Here is a 26,837-nt window from a genome sequence, read left to right as displayed (position 1 = left end):
CCTCCGCCCCTCGCCTCCTCCCCTCGCCTCCACTCCTCGCCTCCTCCCCTCCCCTCGCCTCCACTCCTCGCCTCCACTCCTCGCCTCCTCCCCTCGCCTCCTCCCCTCGCCTCCACTCCTCGCCTCCTCCCCTCGCCTCCTCCCCTCGCCTCCTCCCCCCGCCTCCACTCCTCGCCTCCTCCCCTCGCCTCCTCCCCTTGCCTCCACTCCTCGCCTCCTCCCCTCGCCTCCTCCCCTCGCCTCCACTCCTCGCCTCCTCCCCTCGCCTCCTCCCCTCGCCTCCGCCCCTCGCTTCCTCCCCTCGCCTCCTCCCCTCGCCTCCACTCCTCGCCTCCTCCCCTCGCCTCCGCTCCTCGCCTCCTCCCATCGCCTCCTCCCCGGAGCCGCAGCAAAGGCTTTAAAGAGCCACATGCGGCTCTGGAGCCGCAGGTTGCCGACCCCCGGCCTAGCTGAAGGCAACAAGGTAATCCCTGCATCTGGAGCCAGGGCAGGCTCAGGCCCCTGACTCGGCCCAGCTGGTGCTTGTTGCAAGGGAACCTGTGCAGACTGGGGCTCTTCAGAATCAGGCCCCAGACTCGGTTCTGTTGCCGCCTGAGGCAAAGGATCCGGTGCAGACTGAGTCTCCTCTGGTTCCGAGCCCGAGCCCAAGTCCCAGGGCATCACACCAAGGGCCAAATTCCATTCTAGACAATCTTCCTGGGGCCAGCTGGGAGAGGAGGGCATGGCCAGAGGCAACCTTGACCTCTGTACAGTGGGCTAGTTTCTTCATCCAGGGAAGCAAGAGGCACTATCAGAGTTCAAGGAAACCTCAAAAATATGTATACGCACAGGTCCCGCTTACTGAACACAATGCATTCCCAGGAAACCGTTAATTCATTGAGGGTTTGCTTAGTGGGCTGATGGCTTCCTTTATTTCCTTTGGGAGCGTTTCCAATCCATGGTTTCTCCACCTCTGCCACTACCATGGTTTCTTCCAAAAATGGCCACCAGCCAACCAGCAAAAGAGAGGCAAAAGAAACACTGGTTTGTCCAATCTGTTCTGCTCCCTGATTTGTCCGTTCTCACTTCCTGCTCCCTCTTTCCATGGCTCTTGCCCACAAGTGGCCACAGTTGACTAGCAGGGCACAAAGCAGTAAGGAAGATGGCGAGCTCCATCTGTTCGGATATCTGAGTCAGCTGTGCAGGTAGCAAGGTCTGGGTATAATTTTTTGTGTCTGGATAAGTGAATTTTTGCATGGACATATAGCGGGACCTGCGTGTGTTTTGCAAATTTGCAGACACAAAATTGTGTATTAGGAGAAAGTGGCCCAGTACCATTGAATATTTTGCCATTAGAGATTCAGCGGATGCCTTCTGTGCCAGCTTTTAAATGAACGCTGAGAACTTTTCTATTCCACCAGGCCTATACAGGCAATTAAGAATACTTCCTTCCGCAATGATTAAATGTCTGGGTTTTACTATTTTAATGATTTTTATTATATGGTTTTTATTGTTGCAAACCACTTCAATGAATGCTTTGCGACACAGTGGTATACAAATATTTTAGTAAATTGGTAGATGTGCACCACACGTGGATTTTAAACAAATAAATCAGAAACAGGTGCAGAAATTTGTGGAACTGAATCTAAGTTTGAAAGAAGAAGAAAACCCCCTGAGAGAAACCAAAATTGACCAATTAGAATTGGGAAGTTTAAAATGATTGATAATTTACTATGTTTTCTATATCCTTTTCTATATCCTATATAGAATATATATCCTATATAGGATATCCTGTATCCTATAGAGCAGCTGGGGAAACTCAGCCAGATGGGTGGGGTATAAATAATAAATATTATTATTATTATTATTATTATTATTATTATTACCTACTCTCAAGCAGTACCTACCCCACAGGGTTGTTGCGAGGTTCCAGTGCAGAGAGATGCATGTCACCCTGTCATAGGATGGGATGGAAACGTAAACAGAGAAATAAAATACTTTTCGGCATCTGAGAACAATTCTCCCTGACTCCTGATCTCCTCCTGGGAACGTGCTTATTTTAAGCAAATTGTTTTTTCCATCTGGCTGTGCCAAATCGCATAGGAAATCCAGCTGCTTTACAGTGATGGAAATCCCCCTGTTTGCCAAAAGCAGTAGCCAGCAGGCGACGCAGAGGCATTCTGCCACTCCTCTGTGTTTCCCTGTCCATAGTTTTTATTGTTCCTTTGTACACTGGCAGCTCTGCGGGAAAGGATGAGGACGCTGTCCCTTAGCCTAGCAAACACTGTGCTAAATTAGCAAGGCTGTCTTGCTAAACGACCCAAGGTGGGGATTGAACCTCTGTCGTGTGCCAACGCTTAGATTTCAAGAACAGCAGCCTGTGTCTGTTGCAAGAAATTCGGTGGCATTAAAGCCTTTTCCAAGATCCCATCCTCACTTCTTGCTGTGTTGGAGTCAAACAAGATGTTTACATGGCAGATGGGTGTAATAGTCTCTTTGCTGCAGCTGTCTTCACAATGGAAAACAACTGTGGGTGTTTATGATCTAGAAAAACCAACAGAAAAATCCCTTTCCCTCCAGTCATTTCCCATTCAAAATCCCACACTTAAACTTCCTTTCCATGCATTGGAAAGGGGCTGTAATCTTCCTCTGGAGACAGAAGGTAGTCTTCATGTTCTGCTTGTAAGATGCTCAGATGGACTATGGCTCAGTTATACAGCTGCAAATGCAATGTTTTAAGTGCATTAGACAAATGTGACACTAGATGGCGATGGTGAGCTTATGGCAAATTTGATATATTTTTCAAAACGTTTCTTCTTTTTTTTAAAAGCATTTTCACAGTATGCGTCTAGATTCCACCCCTGTCTCCCTGCGGATGGGAGTAAATTTGACTCCATTCTCATTTAAAGGTGGACCTGTCTAATTTGAACTCTTCGAGGCAACACCTGAACCGAAACGCAACCATCCTTCAAAATTCACACTTTGCCGAATTTAGAATGCAGTTCTCCAGCGAAATAGTGTGCACAAAAAGTCACACGCTGGGTTTAATTGTGCATGAAATTGCATATATATATATACTGGTTAAGGCAGCGGTTCTCAACCTGTGGGTCCCCAGATGTTGTTGGACTACAACTCCCATCATCCCTGACCAATGGTCATGCTGGCTAGTAATGATGGGAGTTGTAGTCCAACAACATCTGGGGACCCACAGGTTGAGAAACACTGGGTTAAGGCAACATGCAGACGTGTATTGTTTTAGGGGAAATTGCTTTGCAAAAATGTATACAAAAATTGCATACAAAACTGTGTCACACAGTTGTGTATTACGGGAAATTCACCTTTAAGTGCTTGTGGGTTGTTACGAGGGTTTTAGGAAGTGAATGGAAATGTTATGGAGAATTGAATTTAGGAATGGAAACTGAGAGAAACCAGAATTGAGGGGTTCACTCGTCCCAATGCCCCTCCACAGTGAACTCCTTCTCCACTCATGAAAAGGGCTCCTCTAGTCTTCCTCTGCAGGTAGTAAGTCTGTTGCCTTCATGAACCTTTCCTGATGGACCCTTAAATTAAGACCAACCTTGCTTGCTTTTACGTCAACTGCACCCACATGTCCCGGAAACCCTCTATTAATGAGGGATAGAAAAATGCTACATCTTGAACAAGAAGAGGAATAATAAATAATAATAATTTTTTATTTATACCTCGCCCTTCCCGGTTCAGAAAACTGGGCTCAGAGCAGCTAACGACAAATTTAAAACACTTAATTGATGCAACAGCATAAAATACAGTATAGAGCGTGAATAACAATAAATTCAGAATTCAAAAATCAATTTAGGGGGGAAATCCATCCAATAAACATTAGATGATCACCAGGGCTAGCTGGCTAAATTAGTCCTGTTTGGGCCAGCAAGGGGATCAGGGGAGAATTAGCTGTCAGGAAGGACTGACGATGAAATAGTTGGCTGCAAATGGACAGCTCGCTTAGTAAGATACGTGCGAACCCAGCTATTTTGTTTTCCCCAGGCAGGAAACTTGCAAACCACCAACTTTTGGAAAACTGTTTTCTGAGCCAGGCAGGTGTTGGGCTATTAAAAATTAGTTATTATAATGATTTGGGCTGCCACCAACAAAATGATGGCTAGGAAACTGAAGCCAATATGTTTTGCCCTTTTGGATGATCTCATGTCCAGGCTTTATTCCAGATGACATCAAAAGTCCTGAGTTCCTCTCTCCATCCCTGCTGAAATGTCATTTTATTCTCAGCTATAGATGGACGAAGAACTTTTTGATGGTGAGAGCTCCTCAACAGCAGGGCTGGCTCTCTCAGAAGGTGGTGGACTCTCCTTCCTTGGATGTTTTTAAGCAGAGGTTGGGTGGCCATCTGTCATGGATGCTTTAGAGGAGATTCCTGCATTGCAAAGGGTTGGACTAGATGACCCCCGGGAGTCCCTTGCAACTCTATAATTCTATGAAATTAGATTCAGTTCACATTTAAAGTTGAACTTACCCAATTTGCAATGAGCTACTTATCTGTAAGGACGTGGGTGGCGCTGTGGGTTAAACCACAGAGCCTAGGGCTTGCCGTTCAGAAGGTCGGTGGTTCGAATCCTTGCGACAGGGTGAGCTCCTGTTGCTCGGTCCCAGCTCCTGCCAACCTAGCAGTTCGAAAGCATGTCAAAGTGCAAGTAGATAAATAGGTACCACTCTGGCGGGAAGGTAAACGGCGTTTCCGTGCGCTGCTCTGATTCTCCAGAAGTGGCTTAGTCATGCTGGCTACATGACCCGGAAGCTGTATGCTGGCTCCCTTGGCCAGTAAAGCGAGATGAGTGCCGCAACCCCAGTCAGCCACAACTGGACCTAATGGTCAGGGGTCCCTTTACCTTTACCTTTACTTATCTGACGCTTGCCTTGCAATTCTCCAGCTGGTTGCCATATGTCCTCTTTTTCCAGGACATGTCCTCTTTTTCCAGGTAGAGTTGTCGTAGCAATGAATAGTTAAAAGCAGTAGTAGGCAAATGTGTCCCATTTTTTGCTCTTCAAATTATGGCAACCCTAAAGGTGTACCAGAATGTATATACTACAGTAAGGTGTGCACAATATGCATATATCGCTGGAAATGTCATACAAAAATGCAATAAATTAGAGAAAATTGTCTTGTCAAAAATGTGTCTATTAGGCAAGGCAGCATACGGATATGTGTATATTAGGAGATTTTTGCACTAAACTGTTGCATTCAAATTTTCATTAAAAAAAATTAAAGACTTGTGCAGAACCAGTTTTAAGGTTGAAAAAAACAACCAAGTGCTCTTTGAATTTTGCACCACCGTTTTTGACAGTAATAATCATAAAATTATAGAGTTGGAAGGATCCCAAAGCAATGCAGGGATCAATTAAGGGCCAGAGTTATAACGAACAAGCTTGCTGCAGGGTTCCAGAGTCAGCAATACAAGTGGGTACTGCGACAAAATGTTACAGCATGCTGTGATCTTGTTTACGAAGCTTGTCATAGGTACTTAACGGTGTGTTTCCCCACCAGATGACATCTCCCCACCACCCTCGACAGTGGTTGGCCAGACAAAAACTTTAGCCAAGGTGACCTTCAGTCCCAACCTTGTCCAGCAATCAAAAATCGCACGGAATGGTGTCCTGGGAGATTTTGTTGTCAGATACGACGTCAACAGGGAGCTGAGTGTTGGAGATGTCCAGGTAGCATTCATTATTTGCTGTGCAATTCGTGAAAGAGGTTTCTGAAGGGAAAAGGCTACCTGGCCAACACAGTGCAAATTGGCATGGGTGGGTTGGTAGATTTAAGCCTCCTGGGAAATCCCAGAAGCAATGCATGATTAAAACTGTAAGGAATGGAAGGCCTAGCAGGTGGCTGGCGGTGCTGGGGTCCACTTCTCTTAATGTATCAATTCAACAGTATCCCTCGTTGACCACTCCTAATTTTTAAGCGTTGTCCCTTTCTGATAGTCTCCTGAGAAATACTTTCTGTATCTGTGTGTACATACCTCCAGTAAAGTCTTCTGAGGAACTGAGAACATATTGGGGAAAACTTGACCACCTGCTCGAAAGTATAGACTCTCTGTCACCCAACCCTTGGCTTGTCTTGGGAGGCGACTTCAATGCCCGGATCAGCCTTGTTTCCGCACAAAATACAATATTATCTGGACTAAACTTGGAGGACGAACCTGAAATCTGTCAGAGGGCAGCAATGGACACCATCTCTAACCACGCTGGGAAATAACTTTGTGAACTTATAATTAAGCATAACCTTTTGTTATGCAATGGGCACGGTCAAGGGGATAGAGATAATCTCTTCCTTTCCCCAAATTTTGATCTTGATCCTGTAACAGCAACTAGTTCCTAAAAGCTGCTATTCAAACCTGGATCAGACCCGACCAGTTACCTTGTAGTCATGGATCTGAAGGCGCGGACAGTTTGCTGAGATCTAAGCAACGCCCAGATCTTTGGCCGATAACTGGAGACTGAGGCTCATTGCAATTGGTAGGACAGGAAGGAGGGAGGTGAACAGTAGGTGGCGCCGGAGCCAACAACAGACGCAGCCAACCAATTCCAATTTGCCCTATTGTAAAGAAGCTGGTAAAATGCGGTCTTGACTATGCTACCACTCAGTGGATTTGTAACTGGCTGACTGACTGAACCCAAAGGGTGCTCATCAATGGTTCCTCTTCACCCTGGAGAAGAGTGACTAGTGGGGTGCCACAGGGTTCTGTCTTGGGCCTGGTCTTATTCAACATCTTTATCAACAACTTGGATGATGGACTCAAGGGCATCCTGATCAAATTTGCAGATGACACCAAACTGGGAGGGGTTGCTAACACCCCAGGGGACAGGATCACACTTCAAAACGACCTTGACAGATTAGAGAACTGGGCCAAAACAAACAAGATGAATTTTAACAAGGAGAAATGTAAAGTATTGCACTTGGGCAAAAAAAATGAGAGGCACAAATACAAGATGGGTGACACCTGGCTTGAGAGCAGTACATGTGAAAAGGATCTAGGAGTCTTGGTTGACCATAAACGTGACATGAGCCAACAGTGTGACGCAGCAGCTAAAAAGGCCAATGCAATTCTGGACTGCATCAATAGGAGTATAGCATCTAGATCAAGGGAAGTAATAGTGCCACTGTATTCTGCTCTGGTCAGACCTCACCTGGAGTACTGTGTCCAGTTCTGGGCACCACAGTTCAAGAAGGACACTGACAAACTGGAACGTGTCCAGAGGAGGGCAACCAAAATGGTCAAAGGCCTGGAAACGATGCCTTATGAGGAACGGCTAAGGGAGCTGGGCATGTTTAGCCTGGAGAAGAGGAGGTTAAGGGGTGATATGATAGCCATGTTCAAATATATGAAAGGATGTCACATAGAGGAGGGAGAAAGGTTGTTTTCTGCTGCTCCAGAGAAGCGGACACGGAGCAATGGATCCAAACTAGGTGGAAGAAGATTCCACCTAAACATTAGGAAGAACTTCCTGACAGTAAGAGCTGTTCAACAGTGGAATTTGCTGCCAAGGAGTGTGGTGGAGTCTCCTTCTTTGGAGGTCTTTAAGCAGAGGCTTGACAACCATATGTCAGGAGTGCTCTGATGGTGTTTCCTGCTTGGCAGGGGGTTGGACTCGATGGCCCTTGTGGTCTCTTCCAACTCTATGATTCTATGATTCTATTCTTCCCATTCTGTTGGAAGATTTGGGAGAGATGAAAAAGCACATACTGATGAACCTGCTTTCACAGGAGGCAGTTTGGGCCACCAACCTAGATGGCTTTAGAAGAAGATTAGAGAAATTCAAAAGGCTCTTCCTATGCTCTTAATGGACCAGTTTTCATTGCCTTTTCCCAGAGTTCTGCAGTGACACCTGGGCTGCTAGCATCCTTTAGGCTTGGCTGTGTGGGACTTCCTGGGTCTGAAGTTCTACAAGGTGGTTGGCACAGCGCTAAGCTCCTGATTTCTTTCTTTCTCATCCCACCAGGTTTTGAATGGATACTTTGTGCACTATTTTGCCCCCAAGGACCTCCCTCCATTGCCGAAGAACGTGGTGTTTGTGCTGGACAGCAGTGCCTCCATGGTGGGAACCAAGCTGAGGCAGGTGAGAGTCTGGGGTTCTGGGTTATAGTAACATTTAACAGATATAAAGTGGAAACTCAGATACTCTCGCTTGAAGTCCCTCTCTTCTCCTACGAAGTCTGCTATAATAACAGACGACACCTAGTGGAGAGAATACAATACCGCAATTTGGTCTTTTTTTTTCCTTTCCTTCTTTTTTATAGACTCTATCTATTTTTGTGACTCCCCTATAGCCCCACAACTCTTTACTAACAGGAATACATTCTATACTTGGCAGATAGACTCTATTTTGATACCAGCTTCTCTTCATGAACTTTTTAAGTATTTTGGACTGAGGAGGTCATGTTTATAGGAATTTGAAGGGAATATAAAACTGAACTTAAACGGTGACTTGACAATTAAGTCAAAGAGGAGGAAGAAGACTAAGTAAATACGTGGATTAGCCTGAATAGAGGCAAGAAGAGGAGAAAGAAGGCTGCTGGTCTGCCGGTCCGCTGAAATTATTACTGGACTATATTGGTCATAGCGGTATCATTTGGGGTCTTTGTAAATTTGGTTATTGTATTGTATTCAATAATCAGGTGAAGGGTGGTGGTTTTATAATTGTAATTTGGGGACAATGTCAAACACAGCAAAGAGGGGGGAGGGGGGGACACCATCGGAAAGAAAGGGATCCAAACAAGAACAAGACTTTAAGGCAGATATACTAAGAATGTTTGCGGAAATTAAACAAAGCGAAAAAAATTTAGAAGTAAAATTAGAACAAGTAGACAATAAGATAGGGAAAATGGATAAAAAAATGGACGAAACAGTCAATGAATTAAAAGGGCAAATAAAGGAAGTGTTTAGGAGAACACAGGTAGCAGAAGAGGGACTGAAAAAGACGAGACTAGAATTGAAGGAGGTAAGACGTGAGGAAGAGAGGATTAAAGTAGAGGTGCTAGAACTAAGTAAAGTGCAAGAAGATCTGAAAGACATAATTGCTATGAATGATTAAGACAGAGGGAGGTTAATTTAAGACTCAGAGCAGTTCCAGAAACAAAAGGAGAAAACATTAAAGAGAATTTGATAGTAGAATTAGCTCAATGGATGGAAATGCCAATAGAAGAGATGGCAAAATCAGTACAAACGGCATTTAGATTGAAAGTAAAAACAACCAGAGCTAAAAAATTTGTAGGAGACTGCCTGATTACATTTAAAGAAAAGGAAATGAGAAATATGATTTTGCAAAAAAAACAGAGAAAAAAGACTGTGCATTAACGGGAATTACATAATAATTTTCAAAGATATACCAATTAGAATTCTGAAACGTAGAGAGCCGTATAAAGCAATGGTACAGACGCTGAAGAAAAATAATATCGAGTTTAAATGGGAGTTTCCGGAGGGCGTCTCATTTATGTACAGAAGTAAGAGGCATAGATTGACAAGTCCAGAAGAAACTAATAAATTCCTAAGAAAATAAAAAGAACTGAGACTAGAAAAAGAGGAAGATAAAATAGGAGAGGCAGCAGGAGGTGTAGAGGAAGAGACAGAGGAGGAAACAGAAGGGACACGAGGAGAAGAAGAAGAACAGGAGGAAGAAGAAACAACTGAAATATAAAAAGGGAAGTAAATTAGGTTAAACTTAAGCACCATGGTGTTAAAGATTTGGAGCTGGAATATTAATGGGATAAACGAGAGGAAAAAACGGAATAAAATTGAACAAATCTTGAAAAAAGAAAGTGTAGACATTATTTGCTTACAGGAGACTCATATAGCAAGAAAACATAAAAGAATTTTGATAAATAAAAGACTGGGAAATGAGTTCATATCATCTGACAAAGTCAAAAAAAGAGGAGTGGTCATCTATGTTAAAAAACAAATTGAGGCTCAGCAAATCTTCAAAGATGAAGAAGGAAGGATAATGATGGTACAAATTAAATGGCATGGACAAAACCTAATTATAGTGGGGTTATATGCCCCAAATGATAATAAGTCTGAGTTCTATAAAACCTTGGAAGAAAAACTAGCTGATTATGTAGACCAAAAAATGATTATATTGGGGGATATGAACGGGGTGGTTTCATTAGAAATGGACAGACTTAGAGACGGAGGGGGTAAGGAAGGGAAGCTGCCCAGAACTTTTTTCTCATTGGTCAAAAATTGTAACCTAATAGACGCCTGGAGACTTAGACATCCACTGGGAAAGCAATTCACGTACTACTCTGAGCCCAATCAGTCATTGTCCCGAATAGATCAGATCTGGGTCTCGAATGAATTAACACCAAGAATCATACGGGTAGAGATCCAGGCTAAAACAATATCTGATCATAATCCAATAAAGATGGAACTGAAAGGCCAGGAAGAAGGTACCTTTAGATGGAGACTGAAGGACTATCTCTTAGACGATCAAGAAATTGTAGAAAAAGCGCAGAAAAGGATGACAGAATTCTTTAAGGATAATATGAACAAAGGTACAAAAACTAAAGTGGTGTGGGATGCAGGCAAGGCAATGATGAGGGGCTTTTTCATCCAGCAGAATGCCATTAAAAATAAAGGAAGGGAAAAAGGGGAAAAAGACATTCTGAAACAGATAATGGACAATGAGGAAAAGCTAGTCAAAAAGCCTAATAATAGGAGAATAAAAGAAAACATTAAAGTCTTGCAAGCCCAGTATGCAACATTAATAAACAGAGAAGTGGAATGGAACATCAAAAAACTAAGACAAAGAACGTTCAAGTTTGCGAATAAGTCAGGGAAACTCCTGGCGTGGCAGACTAAAAAAAGAAAGGAACAAAGTACAATAAATAAAATTGCAGTGGATGGAGAAGAAATAACTCATCCTAAGGAAATAAGGAAAGCTTTTCTAGACTATTATAGAGGATTATATAAAAACAGAGAGAGAAACAACCAGAGGAAAATAGAAAGATTTTTGAAGGACAAGCAGGTGAAGAAGATACCGATAGAGAAAAAAGAGCAACTGAACATCCCAATAGAGATAGAAGAAATAAAATTAACAATAAAAGAATTAAAAAGAGGGAAAGCCCCGGGCCCGGATGGTTTCACGGCAAGCTACTATAAAGAAATGGAAACTATATTATCGACACCATTAAGAGAAGTAATGAATAACATCCTGAAAGAAAGAGAAATACCAGATACATGGAAAGACACATTTATTACTTTAATCCCAAAACAAGATTCAGACCTGCTGCAAGTCAAAAACTATAGGCCGATCTCATTATTGAATGTTGATTATAAGATCTTTGCAGGAATATTGGCAAGTAGAGTTAAAAATATTTGGTTAGAATATATTCATGGAGATCAAGCGGGCTTTCTGCCTGGCAGGCAAATGAAAGACAATATTAGAAATATAATAAACACTATAGAATATCTGTCGGCCAGGAGCGAAAAGCAAGCTATATTGATGTTCGTGGATGCAGAGAAAGCATTCGATAATATAATTTGGGATTTTTTACTAAAACAGTTAGAATACATGGAGGTCGGCCCGGAATTTTTCAATGGAATAAAGGCAATTTACACGGAGCAAAAGGCAAAACTGATTATAAATAACGTGGTGTCAGAAGAAATAATGATAGCGAAAGGAACGAGACAGGGTTGCCCACTTTCCCCGTTGTTGTTTATAATAGTATTGGAAATACTTTTGAATTCAATAAGACAAAACAAGAAGATAAAAGGGATTACAATTGGTCAAAACGAATATAAAGTCAAGGCGTTCGCAGACGACTTAGTAATAACAACAGATCCGATGAGCTCAACAAAAGAGATACTGGAAGAATTTGAACGATTCGGTAAGGTGGCTGGCTTCAAATTAAATAAAAGAAAGACTAAAATAATGGTGAAGAATATGGACTCGAAAGCAATCGAGGAAATGCAACAACAAACAGAAATAGAGGTGGCCAAAAAGGTGAAATACTTAGGAATATGGATAACCCCGAAAAATATAGATCTATTTAAGAACAACTATGAGCTGGTATGGAAAGAGATAAGGAAGGACCTTGAGAGGTGGGGGAAGTTTAGATTGTCATTCTGGGGTAGGATAGCCTTAATCAAGATGAATGTGCTCCCGAGAATGTTATTTTTGTTTCAGAATATACCGATAATTAAGGGCACCAAGGTATTTAAAGAGTGGCAAAGAGAGATCTCAAAATATGTCTGGCAGGGCAAAAATCCAAGAATTAAGTTTAAACTCTTAACAGAAGCTAAAGAAAGGGGGGGATTTGCCCTGCCAGACTTGAAATTATATTACGAGGCATCGTGCCTTTGCTGGTTGAAAATGTGGATAAAATTGGAAAACAAGGAACTGCTAGATCTGGAGGGATTTGACAATAGAGTAGGATGGCATGCGTATTTATGGCATGAAAAGAGGAAAATCCATAAGGGTTTTGAAACCCACATCTTTAGAGGCCCTCTGATCGAAGTATGGGAGAGGAATAGATTTCTATTAGAACCTAAAGTACCACACTGGCTACCCCCATTAGAAGCTATGAGTGTGAAAAAGGTAAATATGAGAGGTGATTGGATAACCTATGAACAACTGTTAATTAAAGTAGGGGGGACATGGAAAATGAAACCGTATGACCAGGTTAAAGAAAAAGTATTTGATTGGCTACACTACTTCCAAATAAATGAAATGTTTAAGCAAGATATTAAAGAGAGGATATGCGGATAAAGATTCTAAATTCCAGACCGAAATAATAAACAATGACTATAAAATACTATCTAAAATGTACAATCAACTATTAGAGTGGAATTTGATAGACGAGGAAGTGAAGTCGGTGATGATTCACTGGGCTAGGGACATCGGTCACAACATATATTATGAAGAGTGGGAGAAACTTTGGAAAAAAAACCTTAAATTTACAGCCTGCATAATGTTAAAGGAGAACCTCATGAAGATGTTTTACCGATGGCATATAACTCCTGCAAAAATGTATAAAACTTGTAACAAATGCTGGAAATGCAAGGAAAAAGAGGGATCCTTTTTCCACATGTGGTGGGAATGCAGAAAGGTTAAGGGTTTTTGGGAAAGCGTATATAATTGTCAGGGAACTGCCATCGGAAGGACAGGTGGTGGACAGGCTCCAGGAGAATAGGAGAGACTCTGCAGCAGAAGAAGGAACCAGCAGGGGGAGTGCAGGAGTTACAGCGGAGGGGAGGCTCTGGGATACTTCTAGTGAGAATAGTGAAGAGGGAACAAGACCCCCCTTAGGAACTCCCACCCTTCGCCGGAAACTGTCACGCAGAGAGTCACGAAGGCGCATGTCCGTCAAACAGCTTTTATGTTGGCGTAAGTTCCGTAGACGCCCACTGTCAGATTCTACCAGCGACTGACGGAGCCATGCTTTGGGGGCTCCGTTAGTGCCTCGGTTTGGATGACCAGCCAAACCCCAGAGGGATCAAGCTTTTACGCACAAGCAGCTCATTATCCCATCACAGCAATCTGACAGTCTCTGAAAGCAGCTTGTGCAAGCAGAGGGCATCATGAGTGAACCAGCAGGAACCGGAGCAGCTGGAGCGGGAGCAGGTCCAAGCCTGGAAGAAAGGTACAGGGCGTTGGAGGTCCAGCTCGCGCTGCAAACGGCGAGGCTCGAGGAGAGGAGGGCTCAAGATGCGGATAAAGGGAAAACCACCCCACTTGCCAGAAGGGTGCCTGGATTGGTGCAGAAATTTGGGGGGGATCCCAGGAACTATCAAGCCTTTAGGACAGAGATGCAATATGCTCTCAATCTACTGTTTGATGACTTCCCCGATGAGAAATCTAGAGTGGCGTACATGATTGGCCATCTAGAGGGAGGGGCGAAGGACTGGGTTCGGCCCCTGATGGCAGCCAATAATGAAATCTTAAAGGACACAATGAAGTTTTTTCGCGCCATGGACTTGATATTTTCCAGCGAGATTGAGCAGGGGGTGGTGCGCAGGCAGTTAATGGCGTGTAAACAGGGGAGCCGATCTGTACGTGAGTACTGGACTGAGTTCACCATGCTGATTCATAGACTGGGGTGGGACCTTGCTAGTGAACCTATTCAAATGCTGTTTGAAGAAGGTCTCTCTCCGGCAGTGAAAGATGAACTTTCCCGGGCGCCTAGGGCGGAGTCTATGGATCAGCTGACTAAATCAGCGCTGTCCATAGGAGCACGCCAGGAAGCTAGAGCTATGGAAAAGCGGGAAGGAAAGGGGGAACGTTGGAAGGACTTCCGCATTCCAGAGATTCCGGAGCAGCCTTTCCCGCCAGCAGAGCCGATGGAACTTGGAACAGCGCGCGCGCGCGCGCAGTTTCAAACACCAGTGAAGGGCGGAAGAAGGAGGGAAAGAGCGGCAAGAGATGTTATCTCTGCCAACAGCCAGGTCACTTTGCCAGATTCTGTCCGCAAAGGAAGGAATGGCAAGGGATGGCGGGAACTGTTGGGGGGAAGGAGGAGGAAGAAATCAAGGAGCAAGTAAAAGCCAACGCCTGGCTGCCAACATCAGGGCACAGCAGCCAGGCCAGGGAGTAGTGAACGTGCCCACGCCGGAACCTCCAAGACCAGCGCTTGTGATAGAGGTGTTGCTGGAACTGGCAAACGGACACCCACTAAAGATAAAAGCGCTATTGGATTCAGGTAGCTCATGTAATTTCATGAGTAAGGAGTTTGCAGCTGAACACCAGATACAGACTATCCCATTAAGTAAGCCTTTGCAGGTTACCACGATTGATGGGAGGGAGCTGTTGGGAGGAGAAGTGAGCCAACAGACTGTACCAATGATAATGAGGGTGGCACGACACACAGAACTGATAGCGTTTAACGTAGCCACCTTGGGAGGAGCTCCTATTATCTTGGGAATGAGCTGGCTGGCACTACACGATCCGCTAGTAGGCTGGCATCAGAGAGTGGTTTCCTTTGGATCAGCACATTGCCTAGAACACTGCAAGGAGGGAGAGGGTCAGGCAGGCGCCAGGGCCACTCTAGCAGGGATGGAAGTGATGGACAAGGGGAAGGTGCCACCACAATACGCTGACTTGATTGATGTATTCAGCGAAAAGGAAGCAGATAAACTGCCCCCGCACAGACCCTTTGACTGTCAAATTACCTTACTCCCAGGAGCACAATTGCCAGTGGGGAAGCTGTATGCAATGTCAGACAGTGAGATGCAGGAGTTAAGGGAGTTCATTGACAAGAATCTCAAGAGAGGTTTCATCAGAGAGTCACGAGCGGTGGGGGGCAGTCCAGTGTTCTTTGTGGACAAAAAAAACACGGGTAAACCCAGGCTTGTATGTGATTTCAGGGCCCTAAATGCAGTGTCAGAACCAGTGACTTTCCCTATGCCTAGAATTGATGACATTCTGACACGGGTGAGAAAAGGGAAATTTTTTACCAAGCTGGACCTTAGGGGGGCATATAACTTGATACGTGTGAGAAAGGGGGATGAGTGGAAGACCACTATGTTCACCCCCTTGGGGGCTTTTGAGTACCTGGTTATGCCTTTCGGATTACAAGCGGGCTCCGCCTGTTTTCAATCATTCATGAATCACGTCCTGGGGCCATTGCTCTACAAGAACTGCGTAGCGTTCTTAGATGACGTCCTGGTGTACTCAGAGAATGAGGAGCAGCATGTGCGAGATGTAAGAGAGGTACTGAGCAAACTGCGAGAAAACCGGCTGTGGGTGAAACTGGAGAAGTGTCAGTTTCATACCAGGGAGGTGGAATTCCTGGGGTACCGGTTGTCTGACAAGGGATTGGCCATGGATCCCAGCAAGGTTCAAGCGGCACTGGAATGGAAAACACCAAAGACCAAGAAGGACGTGCAAAGGTTCCTGGGCTTCGGAAACTTCTATAGGAAGTTCATCAAAAACTTTGCCCATTTAACAGCGCCCATCACGGATTGTCTTAGTAGCAAAAAGAAATTTGTTTGGACGGAAGAAGCGCAGCGGGCGTTCGAACGCCTAAAGCAGGCGTTTGCGTCGGAAGAGCAACTTCTGCACGTGGATCTACAACAACCAATGAGAGTGGAGACTGACGCGTCAGACCGAGCGGTGGGGGCCGTGCTTCTCCAGCCGGGAAAAGATACGTCTGAATGGAGACCGTGTGCATTCTTCTCGCGGAAGTTGAACAAATCCGAGAGGAACTACACAGTATACGACTGAGAACTGCTCGCCATTCATGAAGCATTCCGGAAATGGCGGCACTTGCTGATTGGGGCGCAGCACAAGGTTCAAGTCCGAACTGACCACAAAAATCTGGAATACTGGAGAACAGCCCGAGTGCTGAACCAGAGACAAGTGCGATGGGCCCAGGAGTTCTCCAAGTTCCACTTTGAGATTCGTTACGTGCCAGGCTCCGAGAACGTGAGGGCGGACGCTCTTTCCAGGAAACCTGAGTACTTAGAGGGGGAGGGAGCGCCTGAGGCAAGGCATGTAATCCCTGAAGACCGCTGGGTGTGTGGGGCGGCATTGGTGGGGCAGAGGGAACTGATAGAGGGTACTGAGAACGATGAATACGCCCAAGAGAAACTCAGAGAACTCAGGAGGACAGAGGAGAACACAGGGGGGTTTGAAGAAAAGAACGGGGCGTTGTATTACAAAGGGGCACTGTACATACCCGATGGGGAACTGAGGGGCAGAGTACTCAAGCAGTTGCATGACAGCCCCACAGCGGGACATTTTGGACAGCACAAAACCATGTGGTTGGTTACCAGGGAGTTTTGGTGGCCCAAGGTGAGGGAGGACGTACGGGAATATGTCAGGGGTTGCGACAGGTGCCAGCGAGCGAAAGGAGAGAGGGTGGCGCCAGCGGGGCTATTACAACCCTTACCCACGCCAGAAAGGCCATGGGAGGCAGTATCCATAGATTTTATGACGGACCTGCCAAAATCCAAAGGCAAAACAGCTGTCATGGTGGTGGTAGATCTATTAACCAAAATGTGTCATTTTATAGCTTGTTCACATGCGGTCACAGCGGAGGAAACCGCCAAGTTGTTTGTAGAACATATTTTCAGGTTGCATGGCGCCCCCTTGAGGGTGGTCAGCGACAGAGGGAAACAATTTACTTCCAGGTTCTGGAGGAAACTTATGAGCTTACTGCATGTAGAACTCAATTTCTCTACTGCCCGGCACCCAGAAACAAATGGGCAAGCGGAAAGGGCAAACTGGATTTTACAACAATACCTGAGGTGTTATGTAAAAGACAGAGAAAATGATTGGGTAGATAAGTTACCTCTAGCAGAATTTGCCTACAACAACGCGGAGAACGTGTCCACAGGGATGAGTCCTTTTCTGGCAAATTATGGGTGTCATCCCCGGGCATTCCCAGGAGAGGGAGGGGAGAGGTGGAGCGTGCCAGCGGCGGAACATTTTTTTGAAGAGATGGAAGCGATCCACCGTCAGCTTCAACTTAACTTAGAGAAAGCCAAGGAAGAATATAAGAAGCAAGCAGACAGAAATAGGAGGGAAGGTGAAACTATAAGGGTGGGAGACCGGGTGTGGTTGTCCACCCAAGGACTACCGTTCAAGGGCGGGAGTAAGAAATTGAGACCCAAAAGATTGGGACCCTTTGAGGTCATACAGCAGGTCAACCCAGTAGCATTCAAACTCAGACTGCCCAGTCACATGAAATTACACCCAGTATTTCACAGGTCATTACTGTCGCCATACCGAGAGGGACGTGAGTGGGGGGAGCGTGAGAGAGAGGCCACCCAAACGCCCGTGATAAAAGAGAGAGAACGCGACATGAACGTGGCAGGAATCATTGATTCCAGGTGGAAGGGGAATCAGGTGGAATATCTGGTAGAATGGGAGGGGGGAGTAGAGTCGGAAAACACTTGGGTACCAGCAGAGGTAGTCAATGACGAGGTTTTAATAGAAACATTTCATCAGCGTTTCCCAAAAAAACCGCAACCCGTGGCACGATTTAGAAGGGAACACTTTGGGACCACCGATGAGGAAGGAGAGTTTGAAGGGTTCCCAGAGTCAGGGGTGGGTGAGGAAGCCGTCTCCGACGAAGAAGAGGAAGACGGGGAGAGAGACGGTACGCCGTGGCTAGAAGTGTTTGAATCCTCGGACGACGAGGAGAGCTCCTTCAGGGGCTTTCCGCCCTCACCGCCAGTGGGAGAGGAGGCGGGGGGGTGAAGGGGGCCCGGGGGGGGAGGTGGATGTCAGGGAACTGCCATCGGAAGGACAGGTGGTGGACAGGCTCCAGGAGAATAGGAGAGACTCTGCAGCAGAAGAAGGAACCAGCAGGGGGAGTGCAGGAGTTACAGCGGAGGGGAGGCTCTGGGATACTTCTAGTGAGAATAGTGAAGAGGGAACAAGACCCCCCTTAGGAACTCCCACCCTTCGCCGGAAACTGTCACGCAGAGAGTCACGAAGGCGCATGTCCGTCAAACAGCTTTTATGTTGGCGTAAGTTCCGTAGACGCCCACTGTCAGATTCTACCAGCGACTGACGGAGCCATGCTTTGGGGGCTCCGTTAGTGCCTCGGTTTGGATGACCAGCCAAACCCCAGAGGGATCAAGCTTTTACGCACAAGCAGCTCATTATCCCATCACAATAATGAAATGAAGAGTATATTAAGATACACCTTTGGAAAAAAAAATGGAGGCTTTCCTGTTAGGACTAGCAGGAAGGGATATAAAGAATAATGACGGTAAATTTTTTCAATATGCAACAACAGCCGCAAGAGTCCTACTAACTCAAAATTGGAAACAACAGAACATATCGACGGTTGAGGAATGGAGAGCAAAATTGTTAGATTACGCGGAGATGGACAGATTGACGGGGAAAATTAGATATATAAAAGACCAAAGGTTCATTGATGACTGGGGGAAATTTGTGGAATATCTGGATAACATAAGTGAAGGTCAGATAACGCTAGTTAGGTTTAAAAAGGCTCTGTGAAAAAGTAGGAATATTGTCTAAAGAGAAAAGGAAGAAAAGAGAAAATAATGTCAATATAAACTAGGATTTGCGTAAACTTTTCAAATAAGGGCACGGATGATTTGTGGGGAAGCTGAAGGAAGTCTTAAAGAAAAAAAATTGTGATAACAAGATGTAAATATTTTTATTTTTGTTTGTTATGGTTTAAAAATCAATAAAAAATTATGTTTGCAAATAAAAAAAGAGAGTCTGGGGTTCTGGCAATTCGTTACCCTGACCCTCTGCCTGATGGCATCAAAGCTCCTTCTCGGGGGGGGGGGGGGAGAGTGTTGGACCTGCATCCCCACTGTGTTTGGTGAATGTGTTGTTTAGTCATTTAGTCGCCTCCAACTCTTTGTGACCCCCTGGACCAGAGCACGCCAGGCACTCCTGTCTTCCACTGCCTCCTGCAGTTTGGTCAAACTCATGCTGGTAGCTTCGAGAACACTGTCCAACCATCTCGTCCTCTGTCATCCCCTTCTCCTTGTGCCCTCCATCTTTCCCAACATCAGGGTCTTTTCCAGGGAGTCTTCTCTTCTCATGAGGTGGCCAAAGTATTGGAGCCTCAGCTTCAGGATCTGTCCTTCCAGTGAGCACTCAGGGCTGATTTCCTTAGGAATGGATAGGTTTGATCTTCTTGCAGTCCATGGGACTCTCAAGAGTCTCCTCCAGCACCAGAATTCAAAAGCATCCATTCTTCGGCGATCAGCCTTCTTTATGGTTTGGTGAAGAGATGGGAGTAGAGGAAATTCCTTTCTGATAATATAGAGATGAAGGAAGTCCTGCTAGAACCAAGGCAGTTGGTGTTGTGTCTTGCATCAGATTGTGTTGCTCTGGAGTTATTTGCATGGACCAAAGGGGTCTTTCACCTCTCTGGGTCCCCTAAATTCACTCCCCAAAGTTAAGCCGTGGCCTCACCTCAATTAAGCCCAGTTTGCTGAACAGGGCAGGAATGAACAACTAAAGGCTTAGCCACCTATGGCTGGGAACAAAGGATTAAGTCTTTTTCCAGCCAGAAGTTGGTGTGAACAGGCCTGCTCTGTTTTAGGTCAGGGATTAACCTTTGCAAGCACTTTTACTTTCCTCCTGATGGGGCTCGGATTAGGAGGAGGGTTGGTTGCACAGTACAGTCTCAGGTTAACCCTCAAAGAGCTGTGCTCAAACGCCAGCAGTGAGTTTTGATCTTGCTGATTTTATTTTTTTAAGGTGTGTGTGTGCTTCAATGGTGCACTGAGTCGTTGTCATAATCTTAAAGCATGAAGACAGCAAAACATATAAGTATAATGTTTTCGGAAGGGACGAACTTAAAGGGTTTGCCATCCCAAGAGCCCCTAGATAAGGAACATATTGCAAAGACTGTTAACTATACAACTTTTAGAAGACATCTGAAGGCAGCCTTGTATAGGGGAGCTGTTGATGTTTGATGTTTTATTGAGCTTTTATATTTGTTGGAAGCCACCCAGCGTGGCTGGGGTAACCCAGTCAGATAGGTGGAGTATAATAATAATAATAATAATAATAATAATAATAATAATAATAATAATAGTAGTAGTAGTAGTAGTAGTAGTAATAGACATGAACAGCGCTTAGGCCAAATATCATGTGTTTAAAGTGCTATGATACCACTGCTATGTCACTTTAACAGCCATGGCTTTCCCTCCCCCCAAATTCTGGGAGCTGTAGTTTAAGGGTACCCTCAGGCTGCATAAGGGGGGTTTAACGTTAACCCCTATTCCCATGCTGTAGTCCCAATGAAAATTGCAAAACAACAATGACCCACACCTCATCCTATTAGTCCTTTGATGGAGGAATTGTGATGCTCCTAGAATCATAAAATTGTAGCGTTGTAAGGGGCCCTGAACTGATACAACCTCCTTTAATGAAGGAATATTTTGCTCAATGTGGGACGAGGGGGATCTAACCCAGGCATAGGCAACCTTCAGCCCTCCAGATGTTTTGGCCTGCAACTCCCATGATCCCTAGCTAACAGGACCAGTGGTGAGGGATGATGGGAATTGTAGTCCAAAACATCTGGAAGCCCGAAGGTTGCCTATGCCTGATCTAACCCTTCTGCCCCTGATGAAAGGCAGCAACAAAAGCTTCCTTCCAGCAGGGGGCAGTGCTCATTAGGACTGGTTGGGCGGAAGGCAGGGAGATTGACACTAGGTGGCGCCTAGGACTTGCTGATCAGAAGGTTGGAGGTTTGAATCCTCACGACGGGGTGAGCTCCCGTTGCTCGGTCCCAGCTCCTGCCAACCTAGCAGTTCAAAAGCATGCATGTGCAAGTAGATAAATAGGTACCACTCCAGCAGGAAGGTAAACAGCGTTTCTGTGCGCTGCTCTGGTTCGCCAGAAGCGGCTTAGTCATGCTGGCCACATGACCTGGAAGCTGTACGCTGGCTCCCTCGGCCAGTAAAGCAAGATGAGCGCCACAACCCCAGAGTCGGCCACGGCTGGACTTAATGGTCAGGAGTCCCTTTACAGCAGGAATAAGGAATAAAACCCTGATTCCCCACCCTACTGTTATTTTCAAACTATATTTGATCATTGCAACCACACAATAAGCATCATGTCTAGGTGCCATGTTTGCTAGGAAGCGATTTTAAGGGCAGGAGGCAACAATACAGAAATGGGCTTATCTCTACAGCTAGACGCAGGTCCTGTTCCTTTCCTGGGAGTGCAATCTAGGAAGTTGGAACAAAGCCCTTATTATCAGAGGCCGTGGGGAAGCTTTGCTCGCTTCAGCTCTGCACACTTTGCTGGAGGGGAAAGCGATAGCGCGAATGAGGGAGTGCGAAGACGGGAAGAGGAATGTGAGATGTGCTGAGAAAGGCAGATTTCAAGTTTTGGAAATGGGCTGGAGGTTAAATTTAAATTACAGATAGCCTGCCTGGCGGGATGATTAGAAAACTGCCCGGACTGCGGAAGGTGTTTGGGGCAAAAGGTTATCCGCATGGCTTCTTGGCAGGATTTCTGCGCCTTTCAGGGATGTGTGCCAGGTAGACATTCAATCGGAGACGCTTCCTGCACGTTTAAATCTTCCAGGAAATGAGGGAGAGCATTTGTTGATTTATTTTGCTGTTAAAGACACTGGAGATTTGGCTTTGGAAAAGGGTGACAGTCTTAGAATTTGAGGTCACCCCATGCAGTTGGTTTAGCAGGATAAAATGAAATGAACTACTGTATCCCTCTTTTCCGAGGTGAAATAAATTTATGGGATACAAAACCTGCCCTTATGGGGTATACAAGAGCCTTTATAGAGTCCTTTGTAGGTTCTCCATCAGTAGGAGAAAATAACAAAGGCCAACCAGAGAATATTGAGAAGCAAAGCAGCTAGTAAGCCTGATCTTTATTGATCTGTTGCAACAGGGTGCTCCCTTCACACGCAGGGAAGGAGGAGAAAAATGGCACGCAAGGCCTTATAAAGACTTTTGAAATTGCCACCCTGTAGATCAAGACCACCCCCAGATACATCATACCTACATCAGAGAAAAGGCGGTCTACAACAGAAATCTGAGTGCTTTTGTTTATCTCCTGTCTGCCAGGTTATCTGACAATGCCTTATCGGATTGCCTCTCCTGGTAGTCTGGCCATTCCTTTGAGATGGTAATCACTTAATTCCTGAGACAACGGGAAGGTTCCCTCACCCCCTCCCTCCTTGCAGAGAAACATTTGGTCAGTTTGGGAGTCAAAATGGTTTCAGGACTGTATTCCTGTGCTGCTCAGGACATGTGGTTTATATATTTATGTACGTGTTTGCTTGGTACATTTATGAACATTTATTGTATATATCTAAGAACTTAAAATTCTTAAAACATGTGCCACGAGGCATGGTGAGGGCCATGGACACGGAGTTTATGCCAACTTCTGTTTGTCCCATGATTTCAAAGCACAGGTTTGAAAGGTTTTCATTTTGCTCCGCTGCTTTCCCTGGGTTTATTGCTGAATTGGAACAAATGTCAACTGAGTTTTCTGTGTGCAGTTGTACCTCCGCTTACATATCCCCCTGGATACGTAAACTTCGGGATGCAAACGTAGCAAACCCAAAAGTATTTTTCCAGATTTCGCCTCACACATATGCGCAGAAGCGCTCTACATGCTGCATGCATGCACAGGAGCGCTAAACCACACCACACACATGTGCAGAAGCGGCCTTCAGTTGTGAATTGCTCAGGATGCGGCCGGACCTCCAGAACGGATCCCGTTCACAACCGGAGGTACAACTGTATGGATGTTTTTTTTCCAATTGAGCAGTAAATTGCGGGTTTTCCTTCGGAAAGTGGATGAACAAAAGAAAAACTGCTCAGACCCAAGAAACAGACAAATTAGCAGGCTCTTCTTATACAGTGGTACCTCGGTTTTTGCGCGTCTTGGAAGCTGAACGATTCAGAACCCAAACGCTGAAAACCTTGAAGTAATTGCTTCCGTTTTGGAACACGCCTCGGAAATCGAACGGCTTCTGCTGCATGTTTTTCAATTTTTTCCCATTGGCTTTGCCGATCGCCCTTTGCGCCTTGGTTGCTGAACGTTTCAGAAGTCGGACAGACTTCCGGAACGGATTACATTTGACAGCCAAGGCACCACTGTATTCCCAAGGGCAGAGCGGAAGGATGCGACGGCTGTGTCTGTTTCTAACAGATGAAGCTGCGAGTCTTGTGATGAATGAGGAGCTATGAAGAGGATAGCCATCTCTCGATAGTAGAGTGTCTGCTTTGCATGTGAAAGGTCTCAGGTTTGGTCCTTGGCATCTCCAGATGGGAGATATTCCCTGCCAGAAACCCTGGAAAGCCTCTGAAACAAAGTTCAGTGGTAGAGTAGATGCTCTCCTTGAGGGAGATCTTGGGTTCAGTCCATGGCATCACCAGTTAAAACAATAGACAGCTGAGAATCATGGACTCAGAGAACTGTAGAGATGGAAGTGACCCCAAGCTATGGTTACCAGATTTTTTTCAATGAATCCGGGGACACTTTTTTGTTTTTTGTTTTTTGAAGCTGAGTAGCAACAGGGAGTCAGTAGTGGGGATGGCGAGGCAAAAGAGCCTGGGCCCAAGCACACATGCATATTGTATAAAGGTGCAAAGCCCTTCTTTCACACACCTGTGTCTCCCGAGCCTTCCCTGATATCCTCCCCTCTCCCCCCTTTGTTTTGACAGATTGGGGGAGGCTCAGGAGTTGTGGATAGGTGGCTGTTGCCCAGGAGGGGTGTAAGGCACATGGTTTATCTGCCAGGCAAGGTGCAAAGCCCAGAGTTTTTTAAAAACTGGGCAATGGCTGCCCACATGCAACTCCTGAGCCTCCCCCGATCTGTCAAAACAAAGGGGGAAGGGGGCAGGAGATCTGTACCACCAGACGTCCACAGTTCCCCTTCGGCAGTGGTGGCGTCAGCGGCAGTCATCAGCCCAGAGCCAGCCTGGTGGTTCAGTTGGCTCTGGCTGGCTTCAGGAGCTGCTCGCTGCCATGGCACCCACCATTTTTCCTCGCCACAAGTCCCCATATGATGGCAGGTGCCACAGCAGCAAGCAGCAAGCAGCTTCCGAAGCCAGCCAGAGCCAACTGTGCTACCAGGCTGGCACCGGGCTGCTGAGGCTGCCACTGCCATGTTTCCCTGGGACAGATTTGCAAATCTGGGGACATTCCTTGGACGGAATTTGTCCGGGGACAGATTTGCAAATCCAGGGTCTGTCCCCAGGAACCGGGGACGTCTGGTAACCCTACCCAAGGCGCCGTCTAGGCCGCTGCAGGAATCTCAACTCAAGCATCCATGACGGATGGATATCCAGCCTTGAGACTTGAGAGAGGCACAGCATTCTCCAGGTCGGACTGAAAAAAAAACAAGAGCCTCAGCCAGTCAGTGTATACAGTGCTGAGTCAGTATATAAGGCAGCTTCCTGTGTTCCTAAGTTTCATATATATATATATATATATATATATATATATATATATATATATTTGATTTTCCAATATAAAATTATAAAAAGACACCCACTTTATGACCAACATCCTCTTTTTTGGACTTCCATCAGCTCATCTGATAATTCTCCGTCTTAATCACTTTTTTTTCACATTCCCTAATTTATATTGCAATATAATAATAGCTTATCCCATCTTATTCTTTTTAACAATATTTCTACTATTAATTCTCACAGAGCTTCCTGAAAACTTACAAACGTTGTCTGATTATCACATAATTTTTTCATATAATCTGTAAATTTATTCCAGTCCGCAGTGAGTTCCGGATCCTTCCTGTTAGTTTATCAAGTTCTGCGTAGTCCAATTTCACCCTCCACTCTTCAATCTTAGGTAGTTCTTCTTGTTTCCATTTTTGGGCCAATAATATTCTTGCTGCTGTTACTGCATATAAAAACAACTTCCATTCTTTCTTATTAATTTCATTTCCTATTATTCCTAATAGAAATGCTTCTGGTTTCTTTATAAATGTATATTTCAACATTTTTTTAAACTCATTACCGTATTTTTCGCCCTATAGGACGCACTAGCCCATAGGACGCACCTAGTTTTTTGGGGGGGAAATCAAGGGAAAAAAAATTTTCCCCGCCCAGGTTTGCGCAGCCATCCCCAAGCTAGAAGAGGGAGACGGAGCGCTCCGTCTCCCACTTCTGCCTTCAGGGACAGCTTCTCTAGCCTCCGTGGGGCAGCGGCTTGCCCTGCTGTCCCCCGAGCTGGTGGGGCTGGTGATGGGGAGAAGCTTGCTTCTCCCCCCCCCGCCCGCCAGCCTCCAGACCAGGTCCGGGAATAGCGGGGTGGCAGCGCTCCGCCTCCCTGCTATCCCCCGAGCTTGTGGGGCTGGCGGGGGGGGGGGGAGAAGCAAGCTTGCTTCTCCCCATCGCCAGCCTCCAGATCAGGTCGGGGAATAGCGGAGTGGCGGCGCTCTGCCTCCCCGCTATGCCCCGAGCTTGTGGGGCTGGTGGGGGGGGGGAGAGAAGCAAGCTTGCTTCTCCCCCCAGCCAGCCTCCGGATCAGGTCGGGGAATAGCGGGGTGGCGGCGCTCCGCCTCCCCGCTGTCCCCCGAGCTTGTGGGGCTGGTGGGGGGGAGAAGCAAGCTTGCTTCTCCCCATTGCCAGCCTCCAGATCAGGTCGGGGAATAGCGGGGTGGCGGCGCTCTGCCTCCCCGCTATCCCCCAAGCTTGTGGGGCTGGCGGGGAGGAGAAGCAAGCTTGCTTCTCCCCCCAGCCAGCCTCCAGATGAGGTCGGGGAATAGCGGGGTGGCAGCGCTCCGCCTCCCCGCTATCCCCCGAGCTTGTGGGGCTGGCGATGGGGAGAAGTAAGCTTGCTTCTCCCCCCCCCCCCCCGCGCCAGCCTCCAGATCAGGTCGGGGAATAGCGGGGTGGCAGCGCTCCGCCTCCCCGCTATCCCCCGAGCTTGTGGGCTGCAGGCTGCTGCCCGCAAGCCTTGTGAGCCCGCGGGACCTCCCGCCAGGCTTGCAAGGCTTGCGGATAGCTTTCTGAAGCCTGGAGAGCGAGAGGGGTCGGTGCGCACCGACCCCTCTCGCTCTCCAGGCTTCAGCGAAAGCCTGCATTCACCCCATAGGACACACACGCATTTCCCCTTTATTTTTGGAGGGGAAAAAGTGCGTCCTATAGGGCGAAAAATACGGTATATATCATTTCCCAGAACCATTTCACTTTTTTACATTCCCACCACATATGATAAAATGTTCCCTCTTTTTCTTTACATTTCCAACATTTATTACTTACTTTATACATTTTTGCTAACTTTACTGGTGTTACATACCATCTATATATCATTTTCATCACATTTTCTTTTATTGTAGTACAAGCAGTAAATTTCATTTCTTCATTCCACAATTTTGTCCAATCTTTTAATTGTATATTATATCCAAAATCTTTGGCCCAATGGATCAT

At 46.0% G+C, this 26,837-nt stretch overlaps 1 protein-coding gene across 1 annotated transcript in view; it reads left to right on the top strand.

The window, feature by feature from the left end:
• ITIH5 (inter-alpha-trypsin inhibitor heavy chain 5) overlaps window positions 1-26,837 on the top strand; it is a 73,926-nt gene that overhangs the window by 23,924 nt on the left and 23,165 nt on the right. Inside the window, exons 6-7 of the mRNA XM_083700117.1 lie at window positions 5,516-5,685; window positions 7,972-8,088. Of these exons, the coding sequence (XP_083556243.1) occupies window positions 5,516-5,685; window positions 7,972-8,088 (287 nt within the window). The remainder of the gene's footprint in view (window positions 1-5,515; window positions 5,686-7,971; window positions 8,089-26,837) is intronic.

Source organism: Podarcis gaigeae, assembly GCF_964106915.1.
Source record: "Podarcis gaigeae genome assembly, chromosome: 10".
In the NCBI taxonomy this organism is placed as follows: Eukaryota; Metazoa; Chordata; class Lepidosauria; order Squamata; family Lacertidae; genus Podarcis; species Podarcis gaigeae.
Note: the sequence above shows the minus strand (reverse complement) of the source record. Positions and strands in the feature narration are given on the sequence as shown.